The sequence below is a fragment of the Zeus faber genome (assembly GCF_960531495.2).
Source record: "Zeus faber genome assembly, chromosome: 8".
Classification (NCBI taxonomy): domain Eukaryota; kingdom Metazoa; phylum Chordata; class Actinopteri; order Zeiformes; family Zeidae; genus Zeus; species Zeus faber.
The window spans coordinates 2,061,090-2,080,222 of NC_137195.1; the positions used below are offsets into that span (position 1 = coordinate 2,061,090).

Below are 19,133 nucleotides of genomic sequence, written 5' to 3' on the forward strand. Positions count from 1 at the left end.
TTCCCAAGGCAGTGTCGGGAGGTGAGACATGGGGGAATGTTCCCTCTCGCAACGTGGTTTTCATTATTTTAACCACAGCGTCAACTGAAGAAAACCCGTTGTCCCCAATCCAAAACGAGGTAAAACACAGACATTCGAATAGATGGACGTCGTTTTCTGAGCAGAACGAACGGTGCAGGGTATATTTTGAGGGACGTCGATGTGCGCATTACGAGCCTGAATAAAGTGCATCGTGCACGGACGGTGCCAGGGTGTTGACTTCAAGTGGAGCTGATGCTGAGTGAACCAGGAAGCTTCTGGAACATTCGGACACCTTTCACTTTTCCTTTTAAACTCGGACACACACCCACTCGGACGCACGCCCGTTAAATCTCTCCGGATTTCCCCCGCTCGGGGTCAATAAGCTACCACCATGTCTCATCCCGCTCCGTCGTTTTAAAGATGGATTTCAGGCTCCCAGCCCCACATGTCTACACCTCCATCACGTTAGCTCCTAGCTTAGCCGTTAGCCTCAGCGCTAGGCTAGCGGCTAAGCTAAACGCTAGCCAGCTTGAGCTTCTCGGGAGTTTACAACGGACGCGGGGAGCCGCGGTCCACCCCGGACCGACGGTGTGTATGCACCCGTCGTTTCGCCACCCCGCAGAGGGGCCGGCTGCTCCGTCCCTCCTGGCCGGACGGGACCTCCATGTTTACCTGATGAAGCCGTTTTCTCTGCTGCTTTCAGCAGCTTCCTCCCATCCTGAGGACCCGTGACGTCACCGCACCCAGCGGCACCGCGGTGCATTGTGGGAGATGGGTCATTGGCGGTGAAATCAAAACAAATGAAACCGGAAGTCACTGTGACGTCACTTTGTCTGTTACATTTATTACAGATTTACAAACGTATTATTTTTTTAACATTTCTATGATTATTATTTTTTTTTTACCAATTTACTGTGATCACAACCTCCTTCCGAGGAGGAATAAAGTAACTATCATCCATCATCCATCATCCATCATCCATCCCTAATCAGTCATACATCCATCCAAATCACCAGGACACCATCTTTGTATTCAATGTTTTATATATTTATATATAAAAAGGACGATCTGTGGTTGAGAAGTGGAACCTCAAAGTAGAAATCAATCATTTTAAATATCTGATAATATACATCAAAGTGTTAAATCCCTACAGCTGCTCAATTACACTGAAATGATGGAGGAACAGTTCACTGCACTGCTGCTACGACGGGTCAGGAAAGGGTCCGTTCATCACAATAAAGTGGTGTTTTCTGTTCAATGTGAAGACTGCTGCCCCGCCCCCCACTGCCCCGCCCCCCACTGCCCCGCCCCCGGTTTCAGGTACGCTCCTGGGTCAGGAAGTGCTGGAAGAACTCCTTGGTCTTCCTCTTCTCGGCGAGGTCCTGCTTGGAGGGCGAGCGCAGCAGCAGCGAGGCGAAGATGGTGGCTGCAGACAGACAGCAAACACCATCAATTCAACAACCAAACCACGCCCGAACCTCCACCCAGCGTTTCCTCAAACACGCTGATGACTCCCAGTGCTGCTGCTTCACACTGAAAACATTTGAAAACTAAACGTGTTTCAGTCATGATGCCTCCGGCGGTGTTTGGTTTCCAGGACCTCAGTGCGGTTCACCCACAACCGAGAAGAAAAATGATCTCACTGTGTTTAAAAGTGAAGTGACAACAAATCCCCTGCTCGTGTTATTTACATCTGAAAAAAATATGGACTGAAAACATTTATGTTTATATATTAAAATATATAAAGTACATATACTGTACATATATACTGTAAACATGTGACTATTCCTGCCGATAAGCACTTCCTGTTGAAAATGATATTGTGACGCTCCGACATTTCTCAAAGGACCCGTCGCTCGGGGGTCAGCGGACGCTCGATCTGTCCACCGGTGGACCCTCACCAGGGGACGCTCCGTCCACCAGGGGACACTCCACCCACCGGCGGACGCTCTCTCCACTAGGGGACGCACTGTCCACCGGCAGACGCTCACCAGGGGACGCTACATCCATCAGGGGACACTCCGTCCACCGGCAGACGCTCCGTCCACCAGGGGACACTGTCCACGGGTGGACGCTCTGTCCACCGGTGGACCCTCACCAGGGGACGCTCCGTCCACCAGGGGGTGGCGCGGTGACCCCTCTACGGACTTGAACTGCTGCCGGTGGAACCGATGAACTGGGCACGAGGCCTGACTGAACAGGGGGCGACAGCGGCGCAGTAAAGTTCAGAGCGTCAACTGAAGATACGTCAGACGTCAATGACGCACAACAGTCAAGGAGACGTGAAGTGGATTCACACAACCGTGTTTTCACCCCCTGGGCCTTGGGGTTCGGTTAGTTGAGGTGCTGAAGCTGTGATTAGCCACGGGGTGGGTGGGTGTGTGTGTGTGTGTGTGTGTGTGTGTAAACATGGAAAACACACAAGAACACCACCCGTGAAGGGGCAGAGCGGGGACCACCTCCCCCCTTCTCTTACTTAAGATGTTGACGTCCAGGTGGTTGTGAGCAGCGTTCTTCAGCAGCTCCCGGAGGAAGGCGGCCAAGTAGTCAAACACATTCCTATGGCACTGAGGTAGCGAGGAGATCACCTGAGGACGACAACACAACCACCTTCAGGAGGCCACACGAGGCCTTCAATGCACAACCTACAGAACCTGCTCTCATTTGTTGCCCCGCCGTGAGACGGTGAAGAGAGTCCATAGACGGGAATTTTTATCAATGAATAAAGTGGAAAACAGGCCAAAAAAAAGAAAAGGTGCGCTTGACGCGGCTTAATGAACGAGGATTATTATTATTAAGATATGAAGAATATGAATACTGAACCAGACTTGGGGGTCGTGAGACGTCACTGTGGCCAAGATTTTGGGGTTATGAAAAATGTGGAAAAAAAGGAAAGAATTGAACATCTAGATTTTGGGGGATGGTAGCTCAGGAGGTAGAGCTGGTGGTCTAGTCATCTAAAGGTTGCTGGTTGGATCCCAGGCTCCTCCTGCTAGCATGCTGTAGTGTCCTTGAGCAAGACACTTAACCCCTCATTGCTCCTGATGGCTGCGTCCGTCGCTGTTTGAATAATTGTAAGTGGCTTTGGATAAAAGCGTCTGATAAATGACTAAATGTAATGTAATGTAGATTTTGACGGTGTAATACAGGTATAATAGGATAATGTAGGATAATTCAGTTTCTAGTATTATCTTTTGAGTTTATGGTATTATCTTTTCAGTTTATGGTATTATCTTTTGAGTTTATGGTATTATCTTTTGAGTTTATGGTATTATCTTTTCAGTTTGCAGTATTATCTTTTCAGTTTGCAGTATTATCTTTTCAGTTTGCAGTATTATCTTTTCAGTTTGCAGTATTATCTTTTCAGTTTCTAGTATTATCTTTTCAGTTTCTAGTATTATCTTTTCAGTTTCTAGTATTATCTTTTCAGTTTCTAGTATTATCTTTTCAGTTTGCAGTATTATCTTTTCAGTTTATGGTATTATCTTTTCAGTTTGCAGTATTATCTTTTCAGTTTATGGTATTATCTTTTCAGTTTGCAGTATTATCTTTTCAGTTTGCAGTATTATCTTTTCAGTTTCTAGTATTATCTTTTCAGTTTCTAGTATTATCTTTTCAGTTTCTAGTATTATCTTTTCAGTTTGCAGTATTATCTTTTCAGTTTATGGTATTATCTTTTCAGTTTGCAGTATTATCTTTTCAGTTTATGGTATTATCTTTTCAGTTTATGGTATTATCTTTTCAGTTTGCAGTATTATCTTTTCAGTTTCTAGTATTATCTTTTCAGTTTCTAGTATTATCTTTTCAGTTTCTAGTATTATCTTTTCAGTTTCTAGTATTATCTTTTCAGTTTCTAGTATTATCTTTTCAGTTTGCAGTATTATCTTTTCAGTTTATGGTATTATCTTTTCAGTTTGCAGTATTATCTTTTCAGTTTGCAGTATTATCTTTTCAGTTTGCAGTATTATCTTTTCAGTTTGCAGTATTATCTTTTCAGTTTCTAGTATTATCTTTTCAGTTTCTAGTATTATCTTTTCAGTTTCTAGTATTATCTTTTCAGTTTCTAGTATTATCTTTTCAGTTTGCAGTATTATCTTTTCAGTTTATGGTATTATCTTTTCAGTTTATGGTATTATCTTTTCAGTTTGCAGTATTATCTTTTCAGTTTCTAGTATTATCTTTTCAGTTTCTAGTATTATCTTTTCAGTTTGTAGTATTATCTTTTCAGTTTGCAGTATTATCTTTTCAGTTTGCAGTATTATCTTTTCAGTTTCTAGTATTATCTTTTCAGTTTATGGTATTATCTTTTCAGTTTCTAGTATTATCTTTTCAGTTTCTAGTATTATCTTTTCAGTTTGTAGTATTATCTTTTCAGTTTGCAGTATTATCTTTTCAGTTTGCAGTATTATCTTTTCAGTTTCTAGTATTATCTTTTCAGTTTCTAGTATTATCTTTTCAGTTTGCGGTATTATCTTTTCAGTTTCTAGTATTATCTTTTCAGTTTCTAGTATTATCTTTTCAGTTTGTAGTATTATCTTTTCAGTTTGCAGTATTATCTTTTCAGTTTGCAGTATTATCTTTTCAGTTTGCAGTATTATCTTTTCAGTTTCTAGTATTATCTTTTCAGTTTCTAGTATTATCTTTTCAGTTTGCGGTATTATCTCTTCAATGTTTGTTTTCAATATTGGCTCATTAAGCCTGAATGTGAAAAGTGCCTGAAAGAATTCATAATTAATAATTCATCCTTTGTGGCTCCACCGATGGCGGCAGAGGGACTGACCTTGAGGCAGAGGGACTGACCTTGTGGCAGAGGGACTGACCTTGTGGCAGAGGGACTGACCTTGTGGCAGAGGGACTGACCTTGTGGCAGAGGGACTGACCTTGTGGCAGAGGGACTGACCTTGTGGCAGAGGGACTGACCTTGTGGCACAGGTCGGCGCTGGAGCAGCTGTCCAGACTCTGCTGGTAGCGGCAGAACGGCACCACAGGCTCCGGCAGCGACTCCAGGAACAGCAACAGAGCCTCTGCCACAGAGTGGTTACTGCCAGCTGCTCTGGAGTCAAGGGCCTGACCACGGCTGGAACGTCCATTATGACAAGACCTTTTAAATAGAGATGTTTAAAATAAAGATGTTTTAAATAAAGATGTTTTAAATGTCGATTGTTTTAATGTTTTGAAGCGTCCATGTTCCCAGACGTTTCTTAAACCATGACATGAGGGAAATCTGTTCCGTGTCCGGTCATGTTTTGAAAGACGACATGAGGTAGTTTTTAAACAGACGCTGTTGTCTCCAGGGTAACGTCAGAGCAGGGTCTCAACATGGTATTTGTGTGGAGGATACGGAGCGAGTCGGGGACGCCGGTGTCCAGGAAGTCTCGGATTTCCTCAAACTCGCTGCGGAGCCCCGGCTGCTGGAAAAGATCCTCCTGGAGAAACAAAGCCACACTGAGCCTCCTGTCCCACCCAGGATCCAAACCTGGAGATCCTGCACTGCACGCGTCCAGTCACAGCGCAAAAGAGGCTCAAATAAAACAACGAGGAAAAAGATGGTGAAGACTGATGTGAAACTTTTCATTTCCAAATACACAACAAGATAAGCACTTATTATGTCAAGCTGTAAAATAATACCTATGAGAAACCGCTATGATGCATATGATTTGAAAACTTATTGACTTATTGATTATTGAAAACTATTAAAATGTTAATTATCTCGTGCCATTGGAATCCAGAACATGCGGCGCTCGTTTCCTGCCACTGCGACGATCAGACGACCGGGTTAATTAAATTCACGTTGCTATGACAGACGCACCCAGCACCACAGAGCCACACGAGTCCTCTGAAGCCCCGTGGATACCTGGAGACTGACGCCTGATTTTATTCAAATACAATCGAAAATAATGACAAAAAAACCTCGACGGCAATTTCAGGAAAACCTTCTTTCCCCAAAGTTGATCCACTTGGTCGGGGAAAAACAGTCGAAACAGAACAATGGGGCCAAAATGATAATGTGCACCCTTCAATTTGGATGGAAATTCAGAATTGAAGAGTCTGAACGACCCCACAAAAACAGATCTGCTGGAACAGCTGCGTTCAGCAGGTGACGCCATAACCGCGACGCCTCTAAGGACGGAGAAAGTGCAAAGGGGAAGCGTCGGCTCTGGAGCCGGCGGCAGAGCGGTCCTGACCTGCGTGATGGCGTTACGGAACAGGTGATCCACCATCATCCAGATCTCCTTGGGGATCCCCAGGGGCTGCTCCTCCGCCGACGCGTCGCTCTGCGGCCGAGGGCGGAGAGACACGGTCAGCCCCAAACACAACCACGACAGACCACACAAAGCAAAGAGGAACCTCTGAGGAACCAGAGAGAAGGTGACGAAACGCAAAATAACTTGAAATAATTCAAATAAATAATAAATCTACTTTAGTGTCGTACAGTAAAAGGAAACAAAGTACCCGAAACCACCGAAGACACAGGAGAAGTAGTTCTCAGCATCTTCATGGGAGTTTTGTAAAATCATACAGTGTTAGAATGAAGGCCTTACTGTGTGACACCATGATGAAATTCAGAGCACTGCAGTTTTACAGTCAAAAAGAAAGAAAGAAGACGTGGCCTCAAACTTAAGTCTTTAAAAAATTTACACAATTCAAATTCGAACTTTTTGACCCCCCCCTCCAAACAAATCATCGCGGCCCCGCCCCTCACCAGCGCCCGCACGGCCTCCTGGCTCATGTCCCGGATGGGCTCCCGCAGGCGGCACAGCGTGCTGATGGCCGTGCCGTAGCAGCTGGGCAGGTAGTTCCCCGACACCGACAGGAAGTAGTCCTTCCCTCGCACCAGGTGCAGGACCAAAATGTCCTCGATCTGCTGGAGCCCCGAGTTGAGCTCGGGCGCCGTGGAGCGGTTGACGAACACCTCCAGTTCGATGTCCACGAAGCCGCCATGAGCGATGAAGCCCCTGCAGGGGCAGGCGGTCAGCCAGGGCTTGCTGTACGTGGGCTCCTCCAGCTTCTGGATGAACTCAAACTGACAGGGAACCTGGCCGTCGTTGCACAGACGCAGGGTCTGAGTCTGGTGCTGCATGAACTTCACGTCATTGAAGTGGAACTGCAGCGGAAAGGACGGGGAGAGGGCGGAGAGAGGGGGTGGATAGAGAAGGCAGAGAAGGGATGAGAGAGGGGACAGAGAGAGGACGGAGAAGGAATGGAGAGAGGGGACGGAGAGAGAGGACAGAGAAGGGATGAGAGAGGGGACGGAGAGAGAGGACAGAGAAGGGATGACAGAGGGGACGGAGAGAATAAATAACTGATGTGTATGAATTGTGTGAAGTTCTGAACGATGTAAAAAGTTCAATTCAGATTAAAGAGGAAAAGCATCGATAGTAACAAATCACTGAAGAGGAACTAGATCCCTCTGTTCTCTGTTCTTGTTCTGTGTTCTCTGGCAGTGGGCGGGGCCCGGCACCACACCCACCTCCCGTTGGGACAGCGTGACGGAGGGAATACACTCGTTCTCCATCTTGTCGATGGAGCGGACGATCTCCTCGAAGCTCTTCCTGTACGCCTCCTCGTTCACCACCTTCATCTGCAGGAAACAAGCCCATCACTCACTCCTCCGTCACCAAACCCAGAGGAGCCCGGCAGAGCCACGGGGCCACACAAATGTTCCGCCTCGTTATGGGATGCAGAAGCTAGCGACCGAACCCCCCCTCGCTGCGTCCCTCCGCAGCGACGCTCCCGTGCAGCGACGGAGAAGCAGGAGCCAGAGAAGCTGCTGCTCCCGTCTCCTCTTCACAACCTCTCAGTTCAAGACACTTGAAACCACCATGGAGCACAGCCATGAAACCCTCACACCAGATAACAACGCATCTCCGGGCCGGTGAATTTGAAAAGTTACTGGACAGCTCGTTGTCAAGCCCTGGACACCAATGAGTAAATATGAAAACTTCCCAAATCTCCGAGCTGCATTTCAACTCCGCCTGAAACAAAGAGCGGCAATCAGCTGTCAGTTGTTCCTGGAGGATGACCGCTGCTTGTTAATAATGACCATTACCGCAGGAAACCAATGCTATTCCTGTTAATACTAGTTAGTGCCGCCACCTGGTGACGGCGTAGAGAAACTACAATGGAAGACTTGAAGAGCTGGACATTAAAGGAGGAAGTTTGCTCCCGCTGATAACCCTGTCTGGGGTTATTTTGTGATAATTACCGTTCGTCTGCACATGATCCCTGATTAAAAAAACAAATAAATAGATAAATAAATAAAGGATGTAGTGATGTAAGGGAAACACCCTTAATGCTATGATTGGTGTCTTAGTGTTAGTGTTATATCTGTGTGCTGAGTTGATCTCTGTGTTATCTCTCTGCTCACCCCGATCTGGAGCAGCGAGCTGACCGGCTTGTGGTCGCTGGTCTTCAGGCTCATGTGACTCTGGTAATGCAGCTGTTTGGTGTTCTTCCCTTTCCACAGGATGCGGTCACACCAGGCCGGGGCGCGGCACTTCTCGCTGCTCGGAGAGAACACACCGATAACCTATGAGGTATCCGACCGTCCGGACACAACGAGGTTACCGCCGGCGACCTCGGCACCTCGCGCTGCCCCTTGAAAGTCCACCAGTCCAATCATCACAAATTACATTCTTTAAGTCAACCACCGTTTTGTGTCTGTTGTTCTGTCAGTCAGTGTTTATTACAATAACAGGACACAACAGATATAATCTCATTAAATACACAGGGATGACATCGCAATGGGGAATTATAAACAAGGGGATTGATAAATATATTTTGATGTGTGTGAATGGAACACGACTCCCCGTGTGCCTCAGTCATCCAAATGAAACAAGTAAAAACGGTGTGGGGCGGGGCACAGAGGAACCCGTAGACGGCCCAAGAGTATTTTCTGTGCATCGTCGGAGAGGGAGACAGGTGCGTGAAATGCACCCCAGGGTGCTCACTGCCAGCACCCTGCCCCTCCCTAGGGATGGGGCCCTAGGCGGCCGCCTATCTGGCCTGAAGCAAGAGCAGAGCCGTGAAGTCACTGGAACCAGACGCTCCGTCGTGGAGCTTCGGGGTCTTTTTACACCAATTTCCAGATGAAATCCGAGGCCAACTTCTTTCCAGCTCAGAGTTCAGGATTTATTTTGCTGAAACAATGCGGCCACACTTGGAAAGTAACTTGAAAGCAAATGCACAAAACACCTTTAATTCCTATTACTGTTTTTTTGGGGGGGATATGACAGCGTTAATCTGCTACTGCAGAGCCAGAGATTTTGTTTTTTTATTATTGTCAGAGAACAGTTTTTTCCTCACAATAACTATTTATTATCCACTTATTAACAAGACATATTATGTAACGTCACTCACTTTCCCACTTGGTCCTGTGTTCACTGGCAAAAGAACACATGCGTAATATGCCAGAATATTAAATAAATTACAATATTTTGTCAGAAATTGAGTGAACAAAGTGTGACTGCAGGGGGCGGACAACACGTCCGCATGGGGATGGTAACTCAGGAGGTAGAGCTGGTGGTCTAGTAATCTAAAGGTTGCTGGTTGGATCCCAGGCTCCTCCTGCTAGCATGCTGTAGTGTCCTTGAGCAAGACACTTAACCCCTCATTGCTCCTGATGGCTGCGTCCGTCGGTGTTTGAATAATTGTAAGTGGCTTTGGATAAAAGCGTCTGATAAATGCAATGTAATGTAATGTAATGTAATGTCCCCATTCCGCAGGTTGTCAAGTAGCCTTGTGGCTTTGTTGGTCCAACCTATTGCATTCTGGGAGCTGGCTGAATGAACCAAGTACGGGGAAAACTTTGAGGGAGATTATCTCACAATACACACCCTTGTCATTAACCAGTCATAGCTTTAAAAATCTGTTTTTTTGAAGCTCTGATTCTTCCCTTTCAAATGATCTGGAAAAAAGTCTAAAGGTACCAAATGTACCGAGAATGGGTCACATTTGGTCGCACAAAAGGTGGCTCACAATGCATTTTGCTTGTTGTTAGCATTTTATTATTTATATTTGATGGCCTTCTATTAATCAAAATCACTTTGGGCTGCATGAAAGGTGTGTACAAAAGGCTTTTATTATTAATTATTATTATTATAATAATAATAATAATAATAACCATAAAAAATCTGCCATGTGTTACCTCGTGTCCCAGGTGTCGGAGCCTGTGTCGTATTTGTAGGTGGGCTGGAACTCAATGTCTCCCTCCACAAAGCCCACAAACACAGCTTCCTCATCGATCTGACGCTTGAGCTGCAGAACAAACAGAGCAGATGTTTCAGGGGGACCTGCTGCTGTTGAATAGACAGATAAGACTTTCATCTTGATACACAGTCATGTAGCCTGGATGAATCACCTCAATATCTTCTGGTATGCCATCTGAAGGGGTTTAGTCTATATTTACACATTAAATAACCAGATTGAGTAACTGGTCATTAAAGTACCATTAAAGTACCTGATCATTAAAGTCAAGTTCAACAGGTTATTTGTCACATACATGTACATACGGTCATACATATATCCATATATACTGTGTGTATATGTATGTGACATATAATCTCTTGAACTTGAAGTACATGATCATTAAAGTACCTGGTCATTAAAGTACCTGATCATTAAAGTACCTGGTCATTAAAGTACCTGATCATTAAAGTACCTGGTCATTAAAGTACCATTAAAGTACCTGATCATTAAAGTGCCTGATCATGAAAGTACCATTAAAGTACCTGATCATAAAAGTACCATTAAAGTACCTGGTTATTAATGTACCTGATCACTAATGAACCTGACCATTCAAGTACCTGGTCATTAAAGTACCTGGTCCATAAAGTACCATTAAAGCACCATTGAAGTACCTGGTCATTAATATATCTAGTCATTAAAGCACCATTAAAGTATCTGGTTATGAAAGTACCATGAAAGTACCATGAAAGTACCTGGTCGTAGTTGTGCAGAGTTCCAAACTCCTTCTTGGTGATGAGCTCCTTGACGTGCTCCAGCGACAGGTCGCTGATGCGGTAGTTCAGGTCTCCGAGCCACAGAACCACGCTGCAGGAGACAAACACAATGTTCAGGTGACAAGTGAGGAGAGGGAACGCTGTGTCCCTAAACATTAGTTCTAAGGATTCACATAATTTTTTGGGGATCTTCGATGCATCGTGGCCTCGACGTGGAGACCTCTGCAAACAGTTCTTCTAAAACACCCAAACACTTGGATGTTTACGTTAGAGCCGTTAAAGGGATACTCCACCCAGAGTAACATCAGATACTGGTCAGAGTCTCCATTTGCGGCAGGAGAAAACATGTCTTTCAAACAGGAACCCTTTTATGAACATGGCATTTTAATATCATAAGCCCACATCGTGATCTCTACTCCCTACCACCAGCAGAACGCTGAGCAGTAGCACCGTTTCCATTGCTTGATTATCATGATAAAGATTTGAGATTGATGTTGGATTCATCCATATGGGCCAGTCTGGTTGAGCAGGACACTACTACTAATAAACTAACTCTGACCTTTAACCCTAACCCTTCGAAAACCAGGGGTAATAAAGACATGGAATTCTATTTTTGTTCAAAACAAAGAGTGCTCGGCAGCCTCTAGTGGCCATTTGTTGAACTGCAGCTGATGGCTGCAGCTTGTGTGAAATAAACAATAATAATAACAACCTTTATTTATATCGCACCTTTCATACACGACATGTAAAGTGCTTTTAAATAAATGAAGGCAATCAGATAGTCAGGATAAAAGCAAAATGCATTTACAAAGTACAATAATAAAATAATTTCAATAATGACAAATTAAAAACAGGGTAAGAATAAGCTAATAAAAGCAAAAAGGGGTAAAAAGTAAAATTAAAAAGGGTAAATATTATACTCATTTTCAGATTTGGGGTCATCAGTTGAGACCACGAGGGTTCACAGAAAATTATTTTCTTATTTCAACAGTCTTGGATTCTACTGTCATGACGCCCGAAACGCCCCAAATCCTTGTGGTGTGGTGGTACCTGTGCTTGGTGATGCTGAGCAGCGGCTGGCTGGGGTCCTGCGGGCGGAACTGCAGGCGGCTGCAGATGTCCTTGAAGTCCTGGTTCCTGCGCTCAAACTCCTCGATGTGCGCGGCCAGATGGCAGTTGACCACGCAGATGTCCGAGTTGTGGAACCGGAAACGGATGGCCACCGCTCCTTTGTTTCCCTGGAGGGAGGGAGGGAGGGAGGGAAGACTAAGATTCAGACATAAGGATGAAGAAACACATGGTTAGAAATACATTGATGGAGACAGACATAAAAAGATAATACAGATGGAAAATGAGAGAGGAAGAGCGATACAGAGATGGACATACTAAATATAAAAAGAGAAAGACAGAGAAATAAATAGATATAGAGATAAATACACATACAGTAGGTACAGTATATATATATGTATATATATATATATATATATATAGTGATAGAAATGAAAAAGAGATGTCACTGTTTATATATACAGTTTATCAAATTTGAGATATAGAGAAATTGTTCCATAAAGACAGAGACAGAAAATTAGAGATATAGCGATGGATAAAAATGATGGTCTGTTTCCATGACATGGTACCGTGGCGGCTCAACTCCACTCTCCTGGCTTTCTGTACCAGGTACTTAGTTTCCCACTGCAGATAGAACCCTGGACGTAGCTGAACCTGCCGTGACGTGGTCTCCCAGGCGGGGCACGGGTGGAGGGGGCGGTGTTGCCGATGGTGGTGGCGTCACAGGAGATACCCCTGGTTTGGGGGGAGGCTGAAGGCAGCGAGACCGAAAACAAACGTTGGTGCAGGACGTCGCGCCTCGCGCCACCACCACGCGGTGACGACTGCGACTCTAGTGAGCGTTCTCTCTTCTCCACGCCGTCGTTTGGTTTGGCCCCAGAGCGACTGGAGCCTCCGCACAGGTGACACCAAAACAAATAAAAAGAAAACTACCAGGTGCTACCCACTACTTTTACCTGGTGGAACACCAAAAAAGGAGAGTAGAGTTGAGCCGTACCATGCGGTGGAAAAGCAGCCATAGAGATATAGATAAATAGATATATAGATCAATAGATATAGATATAGACATATATATAGATCAATAGATATAGATAGATATATACAGAGACACAGATGTCTCTTAACTGGCTTCTAGATGCTTCACATTCATCTTCTGTTTTGGACACGTCTGGTGGAAACACACCACCCCGCGCCGGCCCCGCGTGAGGTTAGAAGGAGCCGCCCCGAGACGCCGTCCTCACCATTCGGCCCATGATGCCGGTGCCCACCGTCTCAGCCTCCACCTCCGAGACGAACTCTGCCAGCTCCCTCCTGACGTAGAAGATCAGCATGATGCCCACCAGCCGCACCAGCTTCACCTGCAGCACCAGAGCTCAACGCGTCATTTCAGAGAGGGAAAAAATCAAACGTGAAACACTGACAAGAGGCCGTGGCCGACAGGAAGCCTCCAGACAAACACTGGAGCTGTTGGTGAAGAGCATTCTGAGCCGCTGCTCTTCATCAGGAAACCCTCTGTTTGAAGGCTCCTTTCCCACAGCTTTCCCCCCCCCCCAATGGGTGTTGACTTTGGTTTGGAGAGCTGAGCTCCAGCTCCTCGCTGTGGCTGGTTTTAGGAACAGAGTGTCTCTAGTTGCAGTGTCCAGAGGCAGTGTGAAGGAGCGAGCGGCGGCTTCAGAACGGACGTTTTGACACCGCCCTGATCAGCTCTCCTACGCGGCGTGTTCAGCCTTCGCCGCCGACGACAACGTTTCCCCTCGCGCAAATAAAAGAGGGACGTTGGCGTCGGCGTCGTTGATGTTTTCCGGGTCCGTCTCTTGAGGAGAGCGAACAGGAGTCCCAGATGCAGGCGGGAGATGAGGAAGCACTTTGACGGGAACCGAACCAAATCATGAAATGAGAGGAAGGGACAAAGAGCACACGCTCACGTCCGTCCAGACTGACATTTTAACAGCACCACCCTCCACTTCAGGGAGCTTCCACTTTTTTTAAGCATTTATTAGTTATGGAAGGTTGTCCTGTCCTGTATCCGTATGGAGGAGGCTCCTTTGTGTTTTAATGGCGGAATAAGAGCATGTTCAGCATTCATACCTGATAGCACAGCACTGTTTCATTAACAAGAGGAACATGTGCTTAAAACAGAATGTTCATTATTTTTGGCAACTTTCCAGACATGTCATTCGTCCTGCACCACCTGTGAAGCAGAGGGGTGGAGGGGGTTCCTTACCAAGGCATACTTGGCGTCTGGGTGGAGGCCGTCGGACACCGCCCGCAGCCACTCGGGCTCCTTGGGCGTGTCGTTGAAGAAGAAGGCCTCCTTGCTGAGGTCCAGCTCCTGGAAGCTGAGGAGGAGGAGGAAGAGGAGGAACATGGCTCTAAATTCACCTGCAATCGCAACAGAGATTAATTCTCCTCCTGATATTTGTAACATAAACATCACTTCCTGTGGGGCATCATCACTTCCTACCTGTCAGACACAGAGAAAACAACTGTGTGTGTGTGTGTGCAAGAGTGTGTGTGTGTGTGTGCGTGTGCGCTTACCCCACACAGTACATGTCAGGGGGGCTGCTGGTGCAGCTCAGCCAGGGAGCCAGGTTTTCCTTCGGCGTTTGGCCGTTCACATTGTAGGTTCCAAGGAAGAAACTGGACGAGGCAAAGCAAAGTGAAAGAACCTTCAGTTAAACCACACGTCATCAGGAATGTTACAGTCATAATACACACACCTCCACAAATCCTCTTCTGGGCTCATACTTTCATATCACACTAAATCTTAAGACGTATAGAGGTGGTTTTTGCAGACGATCATTATTTTCTGAGACGTCGCTTCATTTCAGATTAATTAGTTCCTGACGAGGGAGAAAGGACGAGCTCTCCTCTTCCTTCTGATCAGATCTTTTTTTTAAACCAAGACAAGAACAAGTCTGAGACGATTTTAAACCAGGACTGCCCAGATAAACAGTGTGATTTAGATTAGGACTCATCCGTGTCCACAGAACCACCCCATAGATTTTTAGGATCACAGTATTGACATTTTAATTTCCCTGCTATGATAGCACTGAAAGACTGGAATGTGGATTCAAAACAGACTGAACTACTGTTGTTTTACCGTGAGGCAGAATTCTGGCTCTTTATTTGAGCCTGCGTGGCATCATTAAAATAAACTTTTAAGGGCAACAACATCTTCTCCATTTCCTGTTTGCCACGGTCCTTCTGACGCTGCATGACTAAACAGGGAGATCAAATATATATATATATATATCTATATTTGCTTTAAAACCGGTGGTGAAATAATGGTTTGTATTGAGCGTAAACGATGTGCAGGTATAAAAGACACAAGCAGGGGGCAGCGTGGTCAAAACTAAGTCATGTTGGCTTTCTTTCTCCGAGATCATTAAAATGATGCAAAGTTTCTTTTGCTTTAAATGTATATAAATAAATACGTATCTAAACCTCACAAGGTCTACGTCAGGGCTGTGCAATATGCCGTTACAATATCGATATCGTCACGAGACAAGATATGATCTGGGATTTTGGTTCAAGGTGATGGTGGCGCTCACTGTCTCTCTGCCCACATCGTCTCACCAGCACGGTCCTAGAAACTATTTTGGATCGGTAAGTGGAACAGCAGAGTACAGTTCATCACGGCAACGTTTAAAGCGGATCTATCGTGCTCCTTTTCACCAAGTTCTCACAGGTCTCTGAGGTCCCCAAAACATGTTTTTAAAGCTTTTTGCTATAAATACCACTCAGGTTATGCGTTGGAGCCATTAGAACACGCCTCTGTGACCTTCTTGTTCCAAAACGGCTGTTTCGGTGGGAGGAGCCTCCCTCCCGATACACTAAAATCGTGTGACGTGTATCCGGGCTGTCTGAACGGCTCTTTTAGGAGATGTTTTGTGAAAACAGACAGCTGTAAAAAAATGACCAAGTTGTCTTTCAGTTTGTGTGTTGTTGTTCCGTCAGAGACTCAAATGTAAGTGCACAAGCAGTGAAAAGGTGAGTTTTGCACAATAAATCCCCTTTTTAAATCCAGTACACTCAACCACCTGTAGAATGCAACAGGGGGGCAGGTACCACAGGGTTTCATTTGATACGTTTACACCTTTAAGACCTTTCATCCCTTATAGCACCGTGGTAAGATCTGAATCATATTTGGGACCTTAATCTGACCAGTGCGATGGATCCAAGTCAGTGTAAGCAGCGCATACTGGACTTCATTTTCCGCCATGATAGTCAGTTCTCCCACAGCGACGCTGAACGTGACATTACTCCGGACTTGGAGAACATTTCAAACAGCGCCTTTCAAACTTAGTGTGGCGATGAAACAGAATATTTTCATGAACCACCGGGGGGAGGCCGACGATACGTGCGGAAGAAACTGATAATTCCACTTTTATAAAACATGTATATTCTTAGTTAAATAAAAGCTTTTTTTCCCAAACAAGAATACGTTCAACGTTCCCTCAAAACACAGAACAAAGCAGTGATTGGCCCATTCAGCAGTTTGTCAAGTAGCCTTGTGGCTGTGTTGGTCCTCCATCCATTTGCATTGTGGGAGCTGAATGAAGCCAGGTCTCAGGGAAACTTTGAAGGTGATTATGTCAGAAACACAGTTTGCCACAGCCTTGTCATGAACAAGTCATAGCTTTGAAAACTTTTGCTTGATTTGCACAAGTGACACCTTGTGGCAAGCTCTGAATCTCCACTTTCAAATGATGTGAAAAAAATAAATAATTTGAAAGCCGCTAAATGATCCTAAAGTCTGCGGTGGGTCACATATATTTATTTATGTTTAACGCACATTTACCATGTCATCATAATTACATTTTAAAATGTATTAAAATACCACACACTTTGCTTGCTGTTTTATATTTATTTTTATATGTTTTCATTGTGACATGAATTTTTCGTGCCGAATCAGAAGCTGGGATCAACAGGCCTTTTTGCGTTTCCCTCTGCTCCAGTAGGGGGCGCCTTGAAGCTGGCTAAACTGAATGCAAAGCAAAGCCCGCCACCAAGCTGTGATTGGACAGGTCACTGCGTTTCATTTTGGCACAAATAGCGCGAGATGCAATCAGCTCCAATCAACCTGATCCAGAAATGCAAAGAACTTTGCGTCCCTGGTTTGATTTGTGTTTAATTGACCTTGACATCTGACCTGAAGGACATACTGACCGTTGATGTAATCATGTCATTCTCAACCTCTATTAAACACGTTCAGCGTCGCTGTGGGAGAACTGACTATCATGGCGGAAAATGAAGTCCAGTACACGCTGCGAACACTGACTTGGATCCATCGCACTGGTCAGATTAAGGTCCGCAATACGATTAAGATTCCTCCACCCGCTTCTCCTCATCCATAACAACACAGGGAAATGAAAGTTTTCACAGACAAGTGAAACAGATCCTCGTCTTGTTTATGGACAAGACACGCCCCCTCCACAACAATGTCTCCATGTGTGTAAAATATGTAATATTTAAAGGTTGACCTCTATCAAACCAGTTTGACATTGTGACTTCACATCACATGGAATATGGAGGAATGATCTTCACCTGGACGCTCGCTTTAAAGGAAACCATCGATCGGTGTTGTTCAGCGCTGTTCACCGTCTCGGTAACTGAACTGTGTTTCCTCATGTCATCTAACAGGAATATTTAACTCCACAGTTCAACATTTTTCCACTGTATATAAATCAAACTCGGTTTTTTAAAATATGTTGAGATAAAAAAAAAACCCACAGAGGAACACGAATCTGGAAAAATCTAATTTTCCTTCAAAAAAGTTTTTTTCACCCCATTTGGCAGCTCTTGGCCATTTTAGAAATGCGTGAGACGGCGGCTTTTGCTGCGCTGGGTCTATACTACCATGCATTTGTTTTCACTAAATTCCCTGGTTTGATTTGCATTTCATTTGGGTGTAGATCTGCTTCCATGAAGTAGAGATTAGGAACCAGAATAAAGGGAACCAGTGCAACGTTCAGCAGAAACAAAAACAACAGGGAGTGTGTTTCCTGCAAAGAGTAGCGCTGCGCACCTGTAGTCCTTCAGGTAGGTGTACTGCTCCTCGTTCTTCAGCAGCTCGCACCGGATCAGGTTGTCCCGCAGGCGGAACTGCGGCATGGCGAGCATCTGGGCCTTGTTGGACGGGGTGTGGCTGGACGCACCCACCCGGCCCGGGCTGGAAAAACTACACCCAACAAAGAAAAACAAACGCGGTTGGAGCCCAAAGACGAGAGGCCCCGGTCTGGTCCTCCACGCCCCACGCCCCCAGAGAGGAGACACGCCCCACTCCACCGGGGGGCGATGGAGGGATGTGATGAGGGGTGGAGAGAGACGGAGATTTTTTTTTAAATGAGTGGTTTGAACGACTGCCTCGCGCCACCCGCCAGAGACTCGTTAAGAGCAGCTCCATGGTGACATGAAGAGCGTTGTTTGTATTCCTACTATAGCGCCGCTCGCTGCAACGCTTGATACTGCAGCTGGCGACGTGTCGTCAGTAAATCGTGTCGTGTCGTGTGTAAATCGTGCCTGGATGCGCTGGGTTCCGTCCTGGAGGAGTCGTACATCTCTGGCCTGGATGGGCCCCCGGACCTCTGGGCCTCACCGGGAGGCCCTCGCTCCCCCACCACCGCTCCGTTCTTCTCGAGCACAGACGCCTTTCCTGTTTTGGAGGAACAGAGACAGGAAGAGAGAGAGAGAGAGAGAGAGAGAGAGAGAGAGAGAGAGAGAGAGAGAGAGAGAGAGAGAGAGAGAGAGAGAGAGAGAGAGAGAGAGAGTTTGAACTGTGATTAGAACTCAGCTGAACAGCAGCCTGATCAGACCAGGGACGGAAATGAAAACAGAACAAAAGAGATTCCTTTGAATCTGCTCCATCCTGTTTTTGGAATCTGTCGTATCGTATCTGGTCGTAATAAAACAACGCAGTGAAAAGATCTATTAATCCAGCACGGAGGACGCATTTCTAACAACAACAACTTCTATCATGGACGAGCTTTCCCAAAGAGTCACCCCGAGAATGATTATAGCGGAGACATGAGAAAACAAAAAAGACGGTGCTCCTGGTTCACACACACACACACACACACA

The 19,133-nt window shown here is 45.6% G+C and overlaps 1 protein-coding gene across 7 annotated transcripts in view; it reads right to left on the reverse strand.

Moving 5' to 3' along the window:
* Window positions 1-1,322: 1,322 nt before the first annotated feature.
* The window catches only part of inpp5b (inositol polyphosphate-5-phosphatase B), a 35,264-nt gene continuing 17,453 nt past the window's right edge, over window positions 1,323-19,133 (reverse strand). For all 7 annotated transcript variants that reach the window (XM_080005942.1, XM_080005943.1, XM_080005944.1 and 4 more), the window contains 16 exons: window positions 18,576-18,708; window positions 18,082-18,234; window positions 14,589-14,690; window positions 14,275-14,389; window positions 13,292-13,408; window positions 12,033-12,220; window positions 10,962-11,073; window positions 10,169-10,278; window positions 8,390-8,525; window positions 7,493-7,603; window positions 6,725-7,126; window positions 6,207-6,296; window positions 5,363-5,447; window positions 4,942-5,069; window positions 2,498-2,609; window positions 1,323-1,447 (listed from right to left, as the gene is read on the reverse strand). In XM_080005942.1, coding sequence (XP_079862068.1) covers window positions 1,338-1,447; window positions 2,498-2,609; window positions 4,942-5,069; window positions 5,363-5,447; window positions 6,207-6,296; window positions 6,725-7,126; window positions 7,493-7,603; window positions 8,390-8,525; window positions 10,169-10,278; window positions 10,962-11,073; window positions 12,033-12,220; window positions 13,292-13,408; window positions 14,275-14,389; window positions 14,589-14,690; window positions 18,082-18,234; window positions 18,576-18,708 — 2,204 coding nt within the window. In that variant the 3' untranslated portion in view covers window positions 1,323-1,337. The remainder of the gene's footprint in view (window positions 1,448-2,497; window positions 2,610-4,941; window positions 5,070-5,362; window positions 5,448-6,206; window positions 6,297-6,724; window positions 7,127-7,492; window positions 7,604-8,389; window positions 8,526-10,168; window positions 10,279-10,961; window positions 11,074-12,032; window positions 12,221-13,291; window positions 13,409-14,274; window positions 14,390-14,588; window positions 14,691-18,081; window positions 18,235-18,575; window positions 18,709-19,133) is intronic.